This window comes from Lepisma saccharinum, chromosome 14 (genome assembly GCF_977018435.1).
Source record: "Lepisma saccharinum chromosome 14, izLepSacc3.1, whole genome shotgun sequence".
NCBI lineage: Eukaryota > Metazoa > Arthropoda > Insecta > Zygentoma > Lepismatidae > Lepisma > Lepisma saccharinum.
In genome coordinates, this window is record NC_139242.1 from 42,307,518 (window position 1) to 42,330,338 (window position 22,821).

Genomic DNA, 22,821 nt, shown 5'->3' on the forward strand with positions numbered 1-22,821 from the left:
TGTTTTCATGTACACTTCCTTTACATTACGGCAAGCTTCCTGAATTTTGATACATGTACATTTAAAATATGTTAATACTGTAAGGTGTATGGTTCAGCGTATTGCCCGAATTTCTTGGACGCTTCAATTCTGTCCTGAAAATTCTTATGTTCTGAGAGAAGAGAGACATGGCATGTACTCATAAACTGAATTGGAGCAAAGGAAACACGCGGTGATAGCATGACTCAATCTCGTTAGTTGCCCGTTATCAGCTTTCATTCGCTTCATCTGTTCACACTTATCACTTCACGCGCCGTGTCACTGAGCTTTTCCATTCACTACGTCTTCAAGGTCTAGTCATTTGTGTAATAGGATCGATTTATCTTTTTTGTCTGCTGTGTTGCGTTCTCTGACTGCATCATGTCTGGTTTGTCTTCTTGCATGATCTTATCTTTGTACTCATGGGCCTCCCCGACGGCGCAGTGGTAGCGTCGTCGCCTTGTAATGAAGGGGTTCTGGGTTCCATACCCGGTGAAGGCACAAGTGGTTCGGATCCCACTTTAAACTGTAGATCCAGTCCCGATTAGCCTTACTGTGCATAAAGTGAACTTCAAACAACAAATCAATCAATTAATCTATTATCTTTGTACTCTAGCTGCTTGCATATTCCACTTTATCTTAAAAGCTTTTGTCTGTCTCTGATAGGAGACAATGAAAAGGTACAGTTTTGGGGAATCTTACTCACACAGTAACAAGTGGAGGTTCTAAAAATAATTTTAGGAAGTTACATATTTGCTCGTGATTTCTTGTTTTTGCTGATTTTTTGTGCAGTCTTGTATCTTTCTAATAATTACAGAACACAATAAAGTGCAAGTATTATAAATTATTACGAAATAAAGCAGTAATAAAATGTAAACTCATGCAATGTATGCAATCGCAAAAACAACTGGATAATTTATTAGAGCATTTTGGAAAAAAGCTAGAGTAATCAGATGAAATCATAGCGCAATCAGTAACTTGCTTCAATATGTTATTTTTACTGCATCAATCCCGCGTTCAAAACCATACAATGTCGAAACACTGGATTCAAATGTTATTTGGACGTCGAATTGCGTACATATTGTCGCACCCGCACGCATCTAACTACTATCCAGTATTTCGTTTCGCTATTCTTTTATTTTGTATATCTATCACAAGCAGAGGAATTTCGTAAATCAACTGAAACATATCCAAACATCACCTTGAACTTTTTATGGAAGTCATAAATCCAGAGTCCAAAGTTATGTTTCCACCATGCATCCATTTTTGCTTTTGAGACATATGGTCAGCTGAAATTCAAGAAACCAATTTTCAAATGTTAACAAACCATAATGCTGCATTTGTTTATAGAAAAACACTTTCTCACACCGATTTTGCATGACATGTTTCTAGCCAAGTTACCAATATGAGTTGTCCAGGACGCTGTTCATGTTCCAGATTGAAATTCCCTCCCGGAATAGCTTAAACCACTTCTTGCAGGTGCCATATGATACGGCATCTTCACCCAAAGCCGACCAATTCATTTTCTTCGTCTCAGCATCATTTCTCGTCAGTTGATATGCAAGAGGCATGCAGTGCCTGACAATTTGCATCTCGAAAGATATCGTGCTCACTGCTGCTTGGTTATGATACGTCGTCTGATATTCGAGTATTTTACCTTTGTAGGTTGGTATTGGAGTGTCTTAACATAGTGGGAAATTCAATTTAAACAATCGCAGCAGTAAAGTAATAGTTGAATTAACTTAAGGGTGGATAATTAATTTGTACTCCTAATAAATCTGATTTTGACTTGTTAGAAACTAATCGTTTCTAGATATAGTTTGAAATGTCTTCTTTTTTAGTGTGACGTTTCTCATTAAGTGTTTTCGTTACAGCGAGTCTGTCCGCAGCGTCCATCTCCCTTGGATGCCTCTTCTCAGGGTGGCTGATGGAAAGGTTCGGTCGCCGGACGACCCTGCAGTTCCTCTGCGTTCCCTGCGTCCTGGGTTGGACGCTGATCGCCACCGCACGCAACGTCGCCATGTTGTACGCCGGTCGCTTCCTCGTTGGGCTTGGAGGCGGGATGGTGGACTCGTCGTGCCAGGTGTACGTCGGAGAGATCTCCCAGCCGCACATCCGGGGGATGCTGGCTGCGTCGCCGTCCCTCTGCTTCTCCCTCGGGGTGTTACTGGTGTACACGCTGGGGTCGGTGATGCCTTGGCACCTCGTGGCGGGTCTCTGCACTGCGTTCCCCGTCCTCGCGTACATTTTCTTGTCCCTTGTCCCCGAGAGCCCATACTGGTTCATCGGCAAGCTTCGTTTGAAGGAAGCGGAAAAGTCTCTGCAGTGGCTCCGTGGAGACAAGGCCACCGGAAAGGACGAACTGGAGATGCTGCTGGCCAGCGGCGACGTTCAGAGCAATCTGTCGACGAAAGAACTCTTTCACGTTCTGCTCTCTCGGTCCACTCTTCGTCCGTTCTTCATCATGCTAGTGTTCTTCTTCTTCCAGCAGTTCTGCGGGATGAACGCCGTGGTCTTCTACACCGTCACCATGTTCCAGGAGGCTGGAAGCCAGCTGGACGAGTACTTGTCGACCGTCGTGATCGGACTCACCAGGGCGGCCATGACGGCGATCACCTGCGTTCTTCTCAGCCGCTGTGGTCGACGTCCGCTCTCCCTGGTGTCAGGTCTGGGAATGACGGTGGCCATGGTCAGCCTCGGCACCTACCTGTACATATCTGGCGTCGGAAACGTCACTCCGTCGGTGGAACCGGAAGGAAGCCTCATCCCTCTGCTCTGCCTCACCCTGTACATCTGCATGAACACCGTTGGCTTCTTCGCAGTGCCTTGGGTAATGATGAGCGAAGTCTTCCCAGCAAGATGCAGGGGGTTGATCAGCGGGATCACAACGTCCATCGTCTACGTCTTTGTCTTCATCGTCGTCAAGTCGTATCCAATGCTCCTTCACTCTCTGGGCCAGCACGCCATCTTCTGGCTCTACGGAGGAGTATCCTTCGCTGGATTTTGCTACGTGCTGTTCGTACTTCCAGAAACCAAAGGCAAATCGTTGGAGGAAATTGAGGCGCACTTTTCCAGGAAGAAAGGCCACAAGCATGCGTGCATGGGACCGATCGCCTTGTGGAAGTCTCAAAAGAACGGTGATTTAGAAAGTGAAAAGTTACCAGCAATGGTTTAGACTAATTGTGGAGCAATAAGTGCTGCGACCGAACTTTTGTAGACAAGGTCGCTTATACCTTACGTTCACTATATGTGGTGTGTCTTAGCAGAAGAATCATTCGTTGAACTGATGATTAAATGTATCAAACAATTGTCGATCAATTGTTACTTCGCACTTGATAGCAATCTATTATTGATATCATTTTTTGTAACTCATAACAAAAGAAATATATAAACACACTATGCCATTTTTACTAAATTGCATTGCATTATATACTTATCCCGTAATCGAAAAAAGATGGATTTCAAATTATTTATTAAGTTGAAAAAGGGTTATATGCATTTGATTAATTTCTTGATTGTAAATAACTTTGAGCCGTTTTCAATTTATATTTTTGTATTATTATATCAACTGTTGGTCAGGGGTTTATCCATAATTTCCCACCTGGAGCGTGTAAGGGTAAATTTAGAGCAAAACTTACCATAAATTTGCCTTGTGTGTTGAGGAATTTGGGGGGGAGGTTGAGAGTGTGTTGCTGCTGTCAGTTGCTTTGTAAATGAAGAAAAATATAATAATACCTTTATATGAGAGCAATGCATACTGCTAATATTTCTTACAGTCAACTTATAGAAATATGTTATTGACAAAGTACGCCAACTTAAACTCATATTCACTATGTCATTCAATCCTATTGTACGGTAAATGAAAGAATCAAAAATACGTTAAATGTTGCAATGCTTCAGCTTTGCTCACTATTATAATTATTTAGTTTGACGATAGTGGTAAAGCTGGGATGTTGTAATTTAACATTTGTGCATGTTCTATTCGCAAAATAAATTGTATTTTGGGTTAACCACTACAAGGTTAAGAACCAATCGAGCATTCAACACCGTAAAGGAAGAATGTAAAGGAGAATGTAATGTATGTGTATGTAGAGTGTAACCGAATACTTTTAGAAATTTTCAGGTTTTATAAATGACACAGAGTAAAAAGTAGGTGAAGTGCACCGTGCAATAAAGGCACCTAGTGTCATGCACGTTCTCTATTTCGGCCATACTGAAGGTGATGTAATCAGTACAACGTTCTAGACACCTTTACTTCCAGGGTTGCCCTGAAGTATCTGTGGATGAGCCCCAGAGACCCAAATGCAGAGACTTGAGAAACTTTCTATCTGAGATCACCAATCCATATCGAGTCTGGTTAGAAACTATGTATTTAAGATAAACGGACACTTTTGGGTTATAATGATCCCAATGAAAGTGAATGGAGTTGTTACAACTCAGAAGCGGCCGTGACTGTACGTACAAAAAAACTTTCAAGGTCTCTATAGAGCAAAATAATGGGTAAGAGGCTCTTAGAAGGTCCAGATAAAAATATAAGGATAATACTAACAATAGACTTGAGAGAAGAATGTAAACTCGTCTATGACAATGCCCAATGGCTGCCTTGCGTTCTTCACCATTAAACATTTTGATCGATTAGTGGATCCTCGATCAGTAGCATTTGTTATCAAAGCACTCGTATTTTACAGACAAAGCACCATCCAGATTAACTCTTCATTCAAAACTGCTAGTCATTTACAAGCAAAGTAAATTGCCAGACGTAGCATGCTTCTTGCATGTGAGCAACACGAACTTGAGATAATAAAAAGTATGTTATGTATTGATTAGAAGAAAATATTTACAGAACACTACTGGACTAGTCCCCCTGTTCCCATATCTGAACCCCACTTTGGATATGTGTGTCAAGTCTACCCTTCCGCACAACATAAACATGTAACTTAAGGATAACTTAATATTGAAGATCAGTGACGTTCAAAGCCATTTACTGCAGTGTATAATGCAATGCTTCTAAAGTTAGAGGTTGTATGAAAGTCTGGAATCAACAATAACATAGGAGCATATACTAGGACACGCATTTGTGAGCTCCAGATTTGATAACACCAGATAAGTGCCGAGAGGGAAACCAGTCAATCTCTACTCCAAGAATTTCGTATCTTAAAACGTGTTTAGATTCTAGTCATCGACTTACTTGGACAAGTTTTAATTCTGAAACCAAAGAGAAACTTACCTCCAGTACTTTTGTCCCTATCTAGATTTTAAAACAATTCAGAAGCAAGTACAACATTGCCTCTCAGTCGAAATACGTTTTACTTGATTTTTGTACATTTCAGTGCTTACATAATATTACCATGAGTTGGAATAACTGATCATTTTATGTATTTGTATTATTGGGAAGCTTTCCAGAGTCAGGTAACACTTTCATTTCTTACGTTGAGTAACATACATTCAGGATGAACTTTAAGCGCTCACAGTGCCGAAAGGAAACAATAGAGATGATTGTTTATTAAGAAAAGTTAATTATATTATGATCTCTGTCACTTTTCAAATACGTTATGTTGTAATGTTTGTCCGCAAATATTTAGATATTTGTACATTCATATATCCATATAGTCACCATGGCGGAGTGGTTATCACAGTTACGTCAGGGACTCCGAGTTTGAATCCTGGCCTGGACATGGGTGTTCTTTCATCATATCATCACTCATCCTCATCGTTGTGATTAGCCAAACGTAACAGAAAAGCGATTCAAAATAACAAAAATATGAGTACGCATACAAATACAGTCAGCTTCATTGATAATTGCAGGACCTACAGATGGCGTTGCCTTGTAATCAGGGGGTCCCGGGTTCGATTCCCGGTGGAGGCACATAGTGATTCTGATTCCACTTTAAATTGCAAGCCCAGTCGCGATTAGCATATCTGTGCGTAAAGCGGATTTTAAAAATCAAACTGATAATTGTATATAAATGGTTTTTACCTTGTTTTCGTTCACGTATTTTTTGCATCTTATATGGTTTAAGGAAGGAAAGGGCACTGATGCTGGGACAGATGTTGTTTCTGATCCATGTATTTTGATCTTCTTGAACAGGGATGTAATAAAAGGGTGCCGAGGAGTACTGATCCTCCGAAAATTTCACGTTCCCCCAGTTTTCACTTCAATAATATAAAATTCCTTCCAAATACTTATAAAGCTTTGTATGTAGATCACAATCGGTTTCATATTTCTATCTATGTAAGTTCTCTAAGTTTGTTGATCAGATAGACTGGAGAGTAATGGACCCACATTCTAAAGTGGATACGAATCACTATGTGCTTCCATCTGGAATCGAACCCTCGATCACTTGATTTCAAGGTGACAGACTTAACCACTACGCATGAGGTAACTTCCCTTTAAAACTTCGTTTTTGGCACCACCAACTTAAGAGATCGTGTCAACCTACGCCAAATAATTTGTTAAATTTTGCTTTAAGTCCACCTTGTGTTCAGGTAGACTAATCACTCAGGACTTTATGTCCTATAAAACTGTAAAGTATGTATGTATTTATGTCATAAAAATTGAAATATATGTCATAAAAAATTTGCAATATATGTCAGAAAAATGCATAAATATTCCCAGTGAAGGCAAAAATATGCACAACTGAGAAGGGGGGACAATCGAGTGAACAGATAGATGCAGCACACGCTGCTGCAAAGGTTGGTAACTGAAATAGTTTTCCTTTTCAATCCCATTCCATCTCACGTGTTCATTGGTGGAGCCGTCTCACGCCACTACTTGCGCGGAGACTTATTTTCGTTCTCCTGCTTCATAGATGGCCAGGACAGAGTATACACACTGATACGCGAGTGGCTCAAACGAGAAGTGATATTGAAACTCCCGTACCCGATTGCGTATGGAGTGGGGGCTGTAATGAATATTATTTTTACTTTTGACTGATTGACGATTGTTGTGAGAAGCGAAAAAAGGTAAAAAAAATATAACAATTGAAACTTGTTTACGATGATTCTAGTTGCCGCACAACAATGACGGAGAAAATTTTTCCTCAATAAAGATATTTGAGAGACTGATACAGAAAAGAATAGAATGGTTTTTAGAAAGCCAAAACATATTTCAGTTCGAACAAATAGGATTTCGAAAGGGATTAGGATGCTAGGACGGATTCATCACTCTTTCCTTTTATATTTTCGACTCGCTTAAAATAAAAATAATTGTATTAGCTGCATTCTTAGATGTAAGCGCAGCTTATGATAATGTAGATATTAATATCCTAATCCAAACAATACAACAGATAAAAATACCTCACAACTATGTTTTGATATTATGGAAGTTATTGAGTAAAAGATATGTATATTTCCACTTTTTCAGTGGAAGTAGAGGACCGTATTCAGCCTGTAAAAGGTTACCTCAGGGAAGTCCTTTAAGTCCTTTGCTATTCAACATATATGTGATCGGGACGAAAAGGAAATTAATTCCAACAGTCAATTATCTTCAATATGCAGATGATATCTATATCTACATGTCCACGACACAAATTCATACTGATTTTCCTGTTTTAGAGGAACAAATATTGGAAGTGCAAAAGTGTCTTGAAAGTAAAAAACTCTCAATTTCAATGGAAAAATTTAAAATTACAATTTTTATTAAAAAGGGAACTCCTCCAATAGTTGACTCAATGTCTCGAAAAACAAGAATTCTCATTACATCCAGAGTAAAATATTTAGGTGTCATCTTGGATGAAAAACTAACTTGGACGGACCAAATTAAAGCCATACAAGTCAAATCAGAAAAGTGTTTAATTTGTTCAAAGCAATAACAAATACTCAGTGGGGATGTCATCCTCGCGTTATGCTTTTATTTTACAAGAATTATTTTCGGCCTATGATAGATTATTCTCTATTGGCAATGTGTAACTTGACAGAAGGAAAATTGAATTACATTGATGTCATACAAAGGAAATTCTTGAGATGATGTTTAGGCGTTATGAACAGCACTCCAAACGTAGTAGTATACATGGAAGAGAGTGAATGTTCCATTTCATGTAGACAGAAGATGTTAGCAGCAAATATGCTCTTCAAAGTGAAATCATATTGTGTGCATCCTTTCAACAATGTACTAAAAATATGATACACTTACATGAAACAGGAAAAATTACAAACAGAAAAGCTGCCATGTGGATACAATTGTATAATTCGTTTTGTTAAGAATACCAGGATGTTCTACAGATGCGTTCACGACCTGCTTTTTCATTAGATTTTTCTCAACATTCTCTGCATAATATTCATTTCCGCCGTTATTCGCACATATCGGAATATTTTACTCAATGGCAAAGTTTTTTTTCATATACACAGATGGATCTAAAAGTGAGTCAGGAGTTGGATGTGCAGTGTGGGATCCACAACATAAAACAGACTATTATTTCGGCTTCCGCAAGACTGTTCAACATTTACAGCAGAATATTACGCAATTTATCAAGCTTTAATATATGTCCAAAAATTAAATTTCCGAAAGTTTCTTAATACTAACTGACTAGCAAAGTGTATTACAGGCGCTTAAATCTTCTTACAAGAGTCTTTACAAATTATCCCCTTATATTATAAATTGTATACAATTAGTACAAACAATACAAAAATCTGGAAAAACCATTGAGTTTACTTGGGTTAAAGTACATAGTAATATTACAGGCAATTCTCATGTAAATGAATGTGCAAAGAAATCAGTGTGTCTTCCAAATATTACGAACTTAACATTATACTATACGGATCTTTTCCCACGAAGAAAATTTTGAATGAATGGTTTGATTGGTGTCGAAATGAACTTACAGCTGTTGGAGAATCATACGGACCATTTGCTGAATTCAAAACACACAAACCATGCTTTCATCATGTCAGTGGTACAAGAAATGTAATTGTATTAATTAATAGACTGAGAACGAGCCATTTGTATACTAGGCAACATTTATCCATAATTGGAATAACGAACAATAAGAAATGTGAATGTGGCTGGGAAAGTGCAGATGCACAACATATAATACTGGAATGCTCAAAACATAACAGAGAGAGAGAAAGAGAGAAATATCTTGTATAAAACTTTATATAATCTAAAGGTTCAGTTTCCAACAAATTTGTTAAGTTTGGTTGTTAATCTAGATGTGCGGATTGGTTATAGTTTGTTATCATTTTTAAGAAAGTGTAACATACAATTGTGAAAGGCAAGGTGTTTTTTTTATTTTAATCTAATATCTGTAAAATAGGGGGAAATACTGATAATTTTAATGTAAAACAATTATTTATATTTTATATGTGTATCAACTGCCTGTAGCCTGGAAAAAGGAGAGAAATTTGGCCAAATTTAAACAAGAAATTAAGATGTTAATCTACGAATACTGACACCGTGCCTCATTTATCTCATTGCCTCCTTCACATATACTTACTTAATTTCTATTTCTTGTGTGTTTTTATTCCTTGTGTATTTCTATTCTTTGTGTATTTTTATTCCTTGTGTGTTTCAATTATATAGGCACACATATTTTTCCATATTTTATACATCTATAAACATTTAGCAGAATTGTATATCTTAACAAATTAATCCATGTAGGGCAAAAAGCTGTTTCTATAGTAAGATAATCCGTGTAAAAATACTGTAAGCTTAAGTGTAACCCTACTTCAAATAATAAATAATAATAATTGTAATGGACAAAAAACGGCATAAAAGCTGTTAGGTACAAAATAAAGGAATGAATGAATGTTAGCAAGGCTATTAAGTGTTGGCGGGATGGGATATATATATAAGGGGAGGGGGATTATTGCTCTGTACCAGTTGGTAAGAAAAGACAGCATCTGCTTTCAATTTATTTTTCCTTAAATTCCTTAACCCTCCATCGATAATATGAACTATCCGTTGCGCTAAAGGTACAAAGAATAAATTATAAAATAACCGATTGTATGCAAGACAATTACGAAGTTACACAGAAATATGTCTTATTATCAGAAAATTGAAGTAATATGTTGCAAAAACGCGAAATGGGTAAAGTATGCCAAAATATGCCTAATCAAGTTCGTCTATTTCGGCTGATTTTCATCAGATACGTAAAGATCTCACCCCAATATTCGATCCGATGCCAAATAAAAAATATGTTATAACATAAAGTCCCTGGCCGTACTAATCAGTATTGCACGACCTACAGATTAAAGTGAGATCTGAATTATTATTGAACGAGGATCGAACCTACGACTCTTTTATTGCAAGGTCACAGCGTTATAGTTAAGCTTTTTGGTTATCTTTACCGAGAGTGAGAACAAAAGGTTCAATGCCAAAGAAGAATTCCGTATTTTTTTCTTAATAAGACCAAGAATGCCACTATAGTAGTTGGAAATGGACGATCACGATACTTAGTTACTTTTGTTTATTATTATGCTTATAATGCCATTTTAAATAACAAGGTCTGAGCCGATATCACTTTGAACCGATACCCATACTACAGCGCCTTGAATAACGTAGTGTGGAAAACGGCACGGTTCTGCGCTCTCTGGCTGGTTCCACTCGAAAATAATCCGCTAGAGGCGCTGGTGTTGGACCCGGTGCTTGGTATCCGTCTGCTTATAATGGAAGTAAATGGAGTTTTCGCTGCAACGTCTGATTCTTTTACATGAAGCATTTCCATGAATGTGATAATTGCTATGATATTTGGTACAGTGGTTGCGAAGATATTAACGAACATTCTAGACAGTCGACCATGTCCTGTTATCGTCATACTTTCGTTAATAATACGGGAGAAAAAATACGCGTGGAATGCTCTTGGCAACTAATTGTGTATGAATTAGGTTCATTATTATCATCATCATCATCATCATCATCATTTCTTTTAAAGATATACACACTGAAGCATTTGTATTTTTGATATTTACTGTCTCTTTTCTTCCGCTTTAAACTAATCGCGGCGATGATGATAATGATGATTGCATGAAACGACAAGGGGAACCCCACAAAACTTTCTTAGTGCCACCGACATGAGTGTAAGGCAACTTTCAAACCAATGGGACAAGCGACACGGGATGTTCACACTGTCACACTAGTGACACACACTTCCAGACTGTAAAATAGCATTCATTGCACATGTGGGTCCAAACAGCAAACGACACGTTCATATGGCGTATTCGCGTGCTACTTGTTACTTCGGTCGGAAAGCTCCTTAAAGGAAGGGTGCTGAGACCGAAGCGACGAGCTACAGGGGGAGTTCCCAACTAAGTGACAAGCGACATGGTGCCTTCAGTCTATTAGCAAGCGTTGCTTGCGAACAACAGATAGGCGACACGATAAACCGCACATCACAACAACAGATCTAGGCGACACGATAAGCCACACGTGTCGCTTTGTCGCTTCTGCGTCGCTCAAACTGGGCCATTTTCTCAATAGATTGCAACATGTTGCCGTAGTTTGTTGTTCGCGCATACGCGATGCAATGAGTGTCTTGCTTTAGTGAGATTGCGCACCAAAGCGACAAGCGGCACGCGACACTTATCGCTTGAGGATTTCACAAACCGAACGCTGGCCTGTGCTTCCCGTCATGCCGCTACGATGTGAAATGTTGCTCTTGATTGGCTCCTTTCCAAGCAACATTTGTCGGTTCGGTCTGAAAGTTGCCTTGGACCGAAGGACCCGTGTCGCTTTGGTGTGAAATCCTCGTATCATTTGTCGCGTGTCGCTTTGGTGTAAAATTTCCTTGAGGAAACGGTACAGTCAGAGCTTGTGTTCCTACGGTTCGAAAGGCTGCATTGATTTCCGACTGCTCGCTTTCAAGCGACACTTGTGGTTTGTCGCCTCGGTATGAAATATCTCTCAGGATACTATTTATATTCTAATAACATAGAAAAATAAACTCTAATACACAGTCCAAGACCTGACGTCCGGAATCACATTGTGATGTTTCTTCTTGTGTTACGCACGCATGCTATTTATTTATTCATTTTATTTTACTTTTCTTTCCAAATTAATGCCATTTCGTGACTGCAAATCACTCCACAAATATAACTGTTTCCATCAATTCACGTACCGCCTTTCAAGACAAACAATTCTACATAATATATTCAAAAAACTAACTAAGCCGCATTACTTTCATAAGAAAATTAGCACCGACATTGATCGCACTGCCATCTATGTTTCTCATCCGTCTGGGGAACCAGTTTCTTGGGTCGTTTTCCACACTACGTTATTCAAGGCGCTGTACCCACACATATACCGATACGCCCACCGATACCGGTGCTTCAAATTGTGACAAATAAAACTTGTTCAAAATATTGATTTATATTAGTGAGTGAGTATTCCACTAAATATCCAAAAATGTATAAGAGAATATAAGAATATCTGTTATGTAATCACAAAATACAATGTTTTCACATAATATTGGTACAAAATTAATAGAAACTTAACATTTTCCATAACTTCCAGGATAATTAGGCTCCGTCACGATTTTCGCGGACTGAGTGAACAATCAACACGCGGGATAAATATCAGCCGGTATCGGTAAGTAAAGTCCAACCGATATTATCCGATACCGATCCATTAATTATAACACATGCTTGACAAAAAGTGGTTTATTTTCAGCGTATGCACAAACTTACAAAGGAAACAAAATTCTTGAAATCTTTGCACATCGTCAGGCCCGTAGCCACATTTTTTCGGGGGGGGAGCTTGTCCGTTATCAGCAACCGCCATCTAAAGGGGAAAAAGTGGAAGATAGAAGCCCTGAAGATGAATTTCTCAGTACATTACAACTTTTTATACAAGACGTTTAATCCTGCTAAAGAAGTAAAATTAATTGCCACTATACACTATTTAAATTAGATATATTTAGGATTTCGGAGGGGCTTCAATCCCCCGAGCCCTCCCTCTGGCTAAGTGCCTGCACCTCGATGGTAAAAATACTCGTCCTGACTTAAGCAAGGGATCGTTTTTTGTGGAAGAAAGCTCAGCATCGTTTCAGCATGGCTTTGTACCACGTAGATCAGTGTTGACCAATCTCTCCGATATTACCAATTCTATTAGTTCAACATTGGACGAAGGAGGTCAGGTTGACGCAATATATACCGACTTTTGCAAAGCGTTCGACTTGGTTAACCACGATATCATATTAAGTAAATTAGCATGCTTCAATATTTCTGAACAATTGCGTCAACTGTTCGCTTCCTACTTACAGAACCGTAAGCAGTACGTGACGTATAAAGGCTACACATCTTCAGAGATAAGAGTCACCTCTGGAGTACCTCAGGGGTCTAATCTTAGGCCACTTCTTTTCACATTACTTATTAACGATTTGCCTGATTCATTTGAAAATTTACACAAATTGCTGTTTGCAGATGACCTGAAATTCTACAGGAAAATAAGCAAACAAGATGACAGTGTTCAACTTCAAAATGATATTACAAAGTTAGAAACGTGGACAAAAATCAATGATTTAACACTAAATATCAATAAATGCCATTATGTAATATATACTCGAAAGAAAAACCCAGATGAATTTCAGTAGCAAATATACAACAATACTCTAGCAAGAAATTTTACAGTCAAGGATTTAGGGGTTATTTTTGATTCAAATCTTACTTTTAATAAACACGTAGAACAAATAATTAGTGAAGCGTTCAAGAACCTTGGGTTTATTCTTAGAATGGGGGAGGGAGGGATTTCAAGAGTATAGAGACACTAAAAGTTTTGTATTATTCATATGTAAGACCAAAAGTCGAATATGCGTCTGTTATATGGCATACAGACACAGCAAAGTACAGTGTAGCAATTGAAAGAGTACAATCGAGATTTCTTAGATTTTTAAAATACTTCTCTTCTTCTTCTTCTTCTCCCTTATGCCCACTTAGGCGTCGGGTCCTTTCAGCCACTTCTTAAAAGAAGTTCTATCCTGTGCCAGTCTTTTCACTTCGTCCGGTGTCTTCCCTCTCTTCTGTGCCAGTCCATAGATGTACTGCAGGGGGTGCTATTCCGGCTTCCCGCGCTGCGGCGGCACGTGAAGGTCTTCTGCTAGAGTGACGTCAAAAAGGGGAACCCTCAGCTGCGGGCCGTTTAATAACATGTAAAATCATACAAGTTTATCGCCTCATGGAGGCGATTATAACTCTTGGGAAGCAATGTTTATAACATGTAGTTCTTCTTCACTGCTTTCCCGTAGCTTCTCAAGTTAACTGAGGATGGCAAACTAACAAATTCATGCTGAATTCAGCAAAAAGGGAATCCATGTCTTTGGTTCTTTAACACTATTTGTCTACACTTCTACACGCAGCAATAAAGTTGGTTGGTTGGTTGATTGGTTGATTTGGTGTTTTAAGTCCACTTTATGCACAGTAAGGCTAATCGGGACTGGACATACAGGTTAAAGTGGAATCCGAACCACCATGTACCTTCACCGGGTATCGACCCCGATACCCCTTGATTACGAGACACAGCGATGAAGTTAAATGATTATTAGATGAGTCTCATCTTGAGACGAGCACAATAGATAGAACACCCGAAAAATCGTAAAGTGAAACAATTTAAAATGCCTGTGTGTGCTGGAGGGGGGTGGGAGTAGAGTCTCGTGCACATATTTTCATGCAAATAGTTTACTAACTTAATTAATTATACCGTGGACATAACTGCAACAGGATCGAGAGAGTAAGATTGAACGGAAAGGATTAAGCAAGTCCCTCTATATGTATATAACCGGTCTCCATGACAGCATAACGCTTTAGGAAGCCAGAGGCCCCAGTTTGAACAATAGTAAGGCATATAGCAATGTTTGTCTCATTCTCCACTCATTAGTTCATTATTCATCCTCAAAGTAGCGATCAACCCAGTAGAAATTCGTCTTTAAATGAACGACACATACATACATATTGATTTGTTATTATTTCGTTTTTCTGCTACTTCTGGCTAATCGCGAAGATGAGGATGAATCGTGATAAGATGAGGCGGATGAAGGGACAATCATAAACATGTAAGGACAACACAATACGAGCCCCACCGAGGATTATAATGGCCACGAGTCCAGACGCCAGAGCCTCGCTAGTCACTAGTATGTAAAATGCAGTCCAGGGTGTACTACGTGGAAATTAATACAATTGGGCATTCAGGATATATATTGTGTGTGTGTGTGTGTAATGACCCTATATTTAGGCTTTTTTGTAGTCTTTGGGTCCTGTCGAGTTGCATCCACGGGAAGCTCCAAAATGTCGGTGTTGTGTGTGTGTGAGTAAAACTATTATTATTATGAAGTTACAGTTACGCAATAATAAACTTCTAAGCCGTATGAATGCAAATATTGCCATCAGTTTCAATAATACGAATGTCTATAACAGTAAAAAAAAAAAAAGGTAAAGTGTTCCCCTGTGCTTAGCACCACGCCATGAAGGCGTATAGGGGGTGTGGGGGTAACAGTATCCTTCTTATTTAATTTTTATTTAACACGTAGTGTTTTTTTTTTGATACGGAAGAAACATGCATCAAATTATGTCAATATATTGTACATATATTCAGGTAGTGTTGTATTTTAAAAATTTCCAGCAGTAGAATTTCAGCAACTTCTTTGCAGGAGCGACTTATTGTTGACAAGAATTAATTGAAGTTACTGCTGCATAACATAATAAGTACGAGTATATTGCAAAATCATAGAGAAAATGTAGTGGGCGGAGGATGTCTATGCAATTTATCCTAGTGGGGGAATTTTCTTTAAGAGGATTTTCTTAACTAGAGAGATAACATTCCAAAACCTTTCCCTCTTTGAGCACTGCTGCCTCTCCTGTGAAAAAATCTTGCGGGCGTCCTTGTCAAATTGCGTCATTACGAGGCAAATATTTTTTTCTTATTTTTGGGTTGCTTTCCTGTAACTTTTACCTTATTGGAAGGCGAGGATGAGTAATGAATAGATGAAATAGATGGACACCCGCAAAGGGACACAATGTCCAGGCGGGACTCGAGCCTTAAACCTTCGCTGGGTAGCGAGATCGTTACTGAACCAATTAACGTTCTCATCTATTTCTATTTTGAGGGCTTCCCGGATGGCGTAGTGGTGGCGTCATCGACTTATAATCGAGGGATCCCAGGTTCGGTACCCGGTGGAGGCACGTAGTGGTTCGGATCCTACTTTAAACTGTAGGTACAGTCCCAATTAGCCTCAATGTGCATAAACTGGACTTAAAACCCCAATTCAATCAATCTGTTTTAATATTTCACGTCGCTTTTTGACATATACAGCAAACTAGGGCAATGAAATTAAAATGAAAGATGAAATAGATAAGACACACAATGATACACACCCATGCCTCAACCAAGGTTCGCTTCTGAGTTCATAGAGCGTTACGCTAGCGATTCCTCCAGGTAAGGGATATACGATAGACGATTTGACGTACACCGAGGGGGTTCATACCTGCAGTTGGGAACATTCAAATGGAAAGTAATTGCTTCCAGTTTCCGAAAGCGACATGACTTTCATTGTTCGGTATAAGCCAATTTCGAGGCACAGATTTCTCCCAGATGTCAGAAAAATCTGCAGGTCTAGTAGTAGCGATCAGGTATTCGTTTACAGAAGTGCTTGTGCTGTTTGTCTTCAATATTAAAGCGAGTAATTTTAGGTCGTATTACGTGTATTCGGTGCCTGTACCATGAATAAGCGTGCCAAAGGTAAACTTTCTTGTGCTCCCCGATGGTGTAGTGGTGGCGTCATCGCCTTATAATCGAGGAATTCCGGGTTCGGTACCCGGTGGAGGCACGTAGTGGTTCGAATATGGAAAAAGTTATTCAATTTGAGATTGTGTTTGCATTCTTCCATGGGTCAACTGTTTCCAAGCAACATAAAGTTATGGGCACTCTAAAGACAGTACTTCAGTCAAAATTTCCTGAAGTTAACGAAAAGATTATTTCCCTGTATGTCAGAACAAGAACTTTTATTAGAATTCGACATTTGAATAAACTAATGAAACTCAAGTCCATGGAAGCAAGTGCAGCGAGAAAAAGACGACAGTGGGTAGCATCGTCTTCAAAATCATAAGTCTCAGGAAGGGTAAGTTGTAGTGAATTTTTATTCTTACTGATATTTATTTCCGCCTCGGCCTCCACCGTATAGTGATTAACAAATCACATTGCTAAACCAAGACAGAGGCCAGGCCTATTGTTCATGTATTTGTTATTTGACGTCGCTTTTTTACCACTTTTGGTTAATCGCGGCGATGAGTGTTGATCACATAAAATTGATGAAAGGCAGGCACAAAGAACATCAATGCCCACGACGTGACTCCAAGTCGGGAACTTCAGTGATGGGATTCGAAGTCGAACACGCGGTTGACCAGATTCGCCATCGAGCTGGCACGAGTTTCTTTGAATTTATTAAGGGATTACGCTTTCCAACGACATTGCATTTTATCCATTTATTATTTATTTATTAATTTCTAAAAAAACATATTTTGATGTTACGGTATTTTAAACACAAATCATTTTAGGTAGAGTATTTCTGCAATTTTACCATAGTGTAAACCTTAATGTAAGCGAAAGCATGTGTGCATCACTAGTTAAAGATTTTCACATCTTAAAAAAAAAAAAAAAAAAAAAAAAAAAAAAAAAAAAAAAACCATTTTCACCTCACTCAAGGATTATGTTAATTCAAGGGCCTCCCCCATGGCGCAGTGGTAGCGTCGCCACCTTGTAATCAAGGGGTCCCGGGTTCGATACCCGGTGGAGGCACAAGTGGTTCGGATCCCACTATAAACTGTAGGTCCAGTCCCGATTAGCCTTACTGTGCATAAAGTGGACTTAAAACACCAAATCTGTTATGTTAATTCAATTCAAATTGTACGCGGGTTCAGTGCCATGAATCTAACCTTTACTCAACAGAATGAGATTGGTTCATAGAATGTATCGCCGAAAATCAATTTCGCTGATATCCCGTTGTCGCTGTTCTATTTTCATTAGATACGAGTTCCAATTACCATTTTAATCCTTCGTTTTAAAAGTTATTCAAACACAAAAAAAATTATCGGCGGTCATTTTAAAGTTTTTTTTTACTTCATTACTGTCTTCACTTGATTTTTTTATTTTCTAAGAATTTTGGCGGGCTGCAGCCCCTTAAGCCCCCCCCCCCCTGCGTACACCAGTGCTTGCCACACTCGTCTAGCCTACGCTCCCATCAAATTTATCATTTCATCATTCATTTTTATTGTTGCGGTTACCCTAAACACGTAGAAAAGCGACAGCGACATATGTATACTAGATATATAAATTATAATGAATAAATTATTAATAACAAACATCTGTGAAAATTTGAAGGTATGAAGGATAATAAGTATTGGTGTGGTAGCGAAATATTTAATACGTAAAATTGTATTTATTTACCCATACGCAACTTCAGATTTCAATGTAGGGGCGATATAAGAGGATAGTCGTGATTACTTTTTGTTTGATTTGTATAACGCCATTTATTGTAATTGCGTGCTGTAAACTTCTTCATATTATTGCCTACGTCTTATTCCTTGCGTTTTGCTTATTATTCTTCTGCAAATGGTCAACAGAACCAAGATATGGACAATTAAAAATGAAAATATTTCCCGTAAGCTTCCATTGCTACGCGAGCCTCGCCACTTGACAGATCCCCTGGGTCACGTCACAGCTCGTTGCGGCTTCTGGCCAATGGTAGAGCTCCGTGTCTCGGAATGCTCTTCCTAAAATACTTCTATATTCCTTGGATGTACTGGTTCCAGTTCAACCTGGGTCGTCCCCTTCCTCTCTTTCCTTCTGGTCGAGCCTCAAATATTTGTTTCGGTTTACGCTCTTCCTCCATCCTAATAAGATGTCCCAGCCAGCCTAATTCCCTCTTCTCGATGATTTCAATCAATGGTTCCTGATTCAGGCATTCTCTTCTTATTGTTGTGTTTCGTATCATATCTCTTCTTGTCTTTCCTACAGTTTTTCTTAAGAATTTCATTTCAGTAGCAGTAAGTCTGCTCTCCAATTTAGTTTGCATTATCCAGCTTTCTGATCCATATAATAGCGTAGGGAGATAGACTGTTTTATATATTTTCATTTTTGTTTCTTTACTAATCTCCCTTTTACCTATAATGGTGTTACTAATATTATAGTACAGATTATTTGCTTTCTGAATTCTGTGATTAATTTCAGAGTCCATTTTCCCGTCCGTCTACTTGTTCCAAGGTCTTATTATTCCAATGAATGCGCATCCTTGCTGGTTCTTGTTTAGTGAAGTGCATGACTTTCGTCTTGCTAACATTGATTTCCATCTTTCGTTCTTTGAATGCTCGGCCCCACTCTAGGACAGCATTTTGTAGGCTGTTGCTATCTTTTGCTAGGAGAACAATATCATCAGCGTATACTAATGTTTGTACCCATACCGGTTTCATCTTATAATTTCCAATTTTACATTTTCTTGTTCTTCTTTTGCATTGCTTTATAATTTGATCCATGAATAATATGAAAAGAAGAGGACTAAGTCCATCACCTTGTTTTACACCTTTTCCCATGTTAAATTCCTTGGAAGATTGTCCATTTATTCTAACCGTTCCTTTAACGTTCTTATATATACTTTGAATTATTCTAGTCAGTTTTGACGTAACTTGGAACTGATGAAGGGCCTTCCATATTTGTCCTCTTGGTACTCTGTCGAAGGCAGACTTTAAGTCAATAAAAGCTGTAAATATTTCCCCTCCTCTGCTTAGTATCTTCTCTATTACATTCCTCATGGAGAAGATTAGATCTTGAGTTTGACGGTGAGGCCTGAAACCTGCTTGCTCTTCTTCCAATTTATCTTCCACTTGTTGCCTTAATCTTTTTTCTATAATGTGTGAATATAGTTTCTGGGCCACTGGCGCTAAGCATATTGCTCTATAGTTTGAGCAATCGAGGGTACTTCCTTTTTTGTGTATAGGAATTATTACATTCTGTTCCCAATCTTTTGGTATTCTCTCTGTTGCCCATATTAGTCTGTATAAGTCCCATATCCATTTTCCTATTTCCTTTCCTCCATATTTTATAAATTCTGGATGTATATTATCCCAACCGGGTGCTTTACCAGTTTTTAAGGATTTAATTGCCTCTTGTACTTCTTTTAGTTGGATTTCTTCCTCAGCTTCCACGTTCTCATTTTCTTCCCTCATGGGTCTTTCCTCGTACAATTCCTCTTCTTCTTCTCTAAAGGTTTCCGCATAATATTCATTCCACGTGTCTAAAATTTCCTTCATATTGGTTTTCACCTCATTATTCTTGTTTTTGATATTCCTTATTTTCTTTCCTCGTTTTCCTTTCAGATTTTTCAACACATGCCAAAATTTTCTTGGATTATTTTTATGATTTTCTTCTATTTCCTTTCCAAATTGTTCCCAGGTTTCCTTCTTCGCTGTTCTCACAATCCGTTTTGCTGTATCTCTTGCCTGTATATAAGCTTCTTTATCCTCCATTCTTTTGGTCTTTAAGTATTTTAGCCATGCTTTCTTTTTAATTGCAACTTTTTCTTTCACATTATCGCTCCACCATCTTGTCTGCTTCTTTTTATTTGTTATCTTTACTATTCCACATATTTCTGTTGCAACTTCATTGAGGCTTTCTTTCATTGCTTTCCATTTACTTTCTACATTCCATTCTTGTCCATGGTTTTGTTCTTTTTCTCTAAGTTTTTCTTTCAGTTTCCTCTGAAACTCCTTTCTTTTATTTTGGATTTCTAATGTTGATATTTTAAGTTTAGTAAGGTTTATCTTAATTGGTGCAGGTAGTGGTTTGAATCGGGTCGTCATTACTAGTAGTCTATGTTGAGTACTGAGTTCGGCGCTGCGAAAAACGTTTACATCCATTACATCATAATGGGTGTTTTTTGTATATACGCAGTAATCTATTGTGCTCTGTGCTCCTCTACTAATTGCTTCAAAGGTAATTTGATGTATTCTTTTATGCGGAAAGAAGGAGTTTCCGATGCGGAGCTCCTTATCAATACAGAACTCCAGCATTTTATCTCCATTGCTGTTTCGGGTCTTTTCAGCACCATACCTTCCCAAACTTCCATGTCCTCGTCTAATTTCATTTCCCACTCTAGCATTCCAATCTCCCATTATAATAACGTTTTCCGTTACATTTCTAGCCTCATCTAATGTTTGTTGGAGGGAGTTGGAATATAGTTCTTTTTCTAGTTCATCTTTATCCTCTGTAGGAACGTATACTTGTATAATGACAATCCTACGGTTTAATTCCAATTCCAAATTCAGTCTTATTATCCTAGAGTTAACTGCTTTCCAGTCAGTTACTCTAGTGTTCAGTCTTTCGCTAATAATAATTCCCACTCCTTCGTTTGCTCTACTCCTTCCTTCTACTCCTGAATATCTGAGAACATATCCTTTTTCCATGTCAACCTCTCCTGATCCTTTCTTTTTGACTTCACTAATTCCTAATATTTCTAATTTGTATTTCTCCATTTCCTTTACAATCTCCACTTCCTTTCCTGAGAGGGAGGTGATGTTCCAGGTTCCAAATCTCATAGTCCGTTTTACCTTGCATTGTCGTCGTTGTTTACTCTGTTCGGCTTCTATTTCTGTGTTTCTCTGAATATGTATTATTTCACTTCATGTGGGTTATTAGCCCTACGATGAAGCAAGGGCAGTGGGAGGAGTGCTCCCTTTAAGCTTCTGCCCTTGCTTGGTTTTCTTTCTGGGTTTGCTCCCATAGCCTTCAGGTCAAAACCCTTACCACAAGGCAGTGGGGTTATAGCTCTTCCGCCTCTTAGGATGTTGGGACTCTACAGTCTTTTCCATCTCTAGAGCCGTTGGCCGGTTTTCTGTTAGGGTTCCTTCCCTTAGCCTTTGGGGATCCCTCCCCACACTACAAGGCAGAAGGGGCAGTGCTTATTTAATGGCGGCACTTCCTCGCCATGTCACAATGCTGTCATTGGGCTTTTCTGGGTTTTTATTGAGTATGGACTTGCCAAAGACCATTCTCCCCAGGCCCTGTTAGCACTGTCGCCTCGGTCCGGGACTGCTTATTTGGCATTGCCTTATTCGCAGCTAACCACCATATCTGGTGGCCGTTCGCTATCCGCCACCTGCGACCCGCCCAGTTGCTGAGGCTCGCATCGGGAAAAAGCTTCATTGAGGCTTCTACCGCTGGGTTTTTAAAATACAAATTTCAGAAAGTTTACCCCACACTTGAACGCTACGACAACCTAATACCGTGCGTTCATTTCGATCTGCAGCCGAGAGATCGGGAGAAGCGTGGCGGGCGGCGCTGACGGAGATGCCGACATTTGCGGCCTGTAATGCCCGCTTATTTTTATAGACATATGCAGACATTTATATAAATATTGCAAAACGATCACTAACCTGTGTTATAACACGCAAAAGTTCTTCTGTAATTCATCCAAGTTCTGCTCTTATATACACAAAAAAATACGCTTTAGAAACGATGTTAAGAGCCACAGATAATAAAACATTTTAATCATAGTTTTGACCAGTAACGTCCTGCTTAAGTTTATATCCTTGAAAGAGTTTTGTGCCGATGGGGATCGTTTGAAGGTTTTGAATGTGCAACACTGTATCAAGATTACGCTGTAGAAGAAACCGTTAAAAGTCAATAGTGTTCGTGAGCTTCCTTGCAATCCGAAATCTCCGAGCTCGAGTTTTTTGTTCCTTCGCGACTAGATGAAGACAGAGTTGTAAATATAGTGGCGAGCAATGTAAACCAAGAGCGTGTTAATTTCGTACTGTGCGCAAGAGTGTTATTCTTGGTTACTTGCAGTTACTTGTTTGTGTTATTGTAGTGTGTATGTGTGACGTGTCAGTGAG

General features: G+C 38.8%; 1 protein-coding gene across 3 annotated transcripts in view; it reads left to right on the forward strand.

Annotated features, from left to right (window-relative positions):
* LOC145998812 (trehalose transporter 1-like protein) overlaps positions 1-3,433 on the forward strand; it is a 48,457-nt gene extending 45,024 nt beyond the window's left edge. For all 3 annotated transcript variants that reach the window (XM_083135451.1, XM_083135450.1, XM_083135449.1), the window contains exon 4: positions 1,893-3,433. In XM_083135451.1, coding sequence (XP_082991577.1) covers positions 1,893-3,193 — 1,301 coding nt within the window. In that variant the 3' untranslated portion in view covers positions 3,194-3,433. The remainder of the gene's footprint in view (positions 1-1,892) is intronic.
* Positions 3,434-22,821: the final 19,388 nt, after the last annotated feature.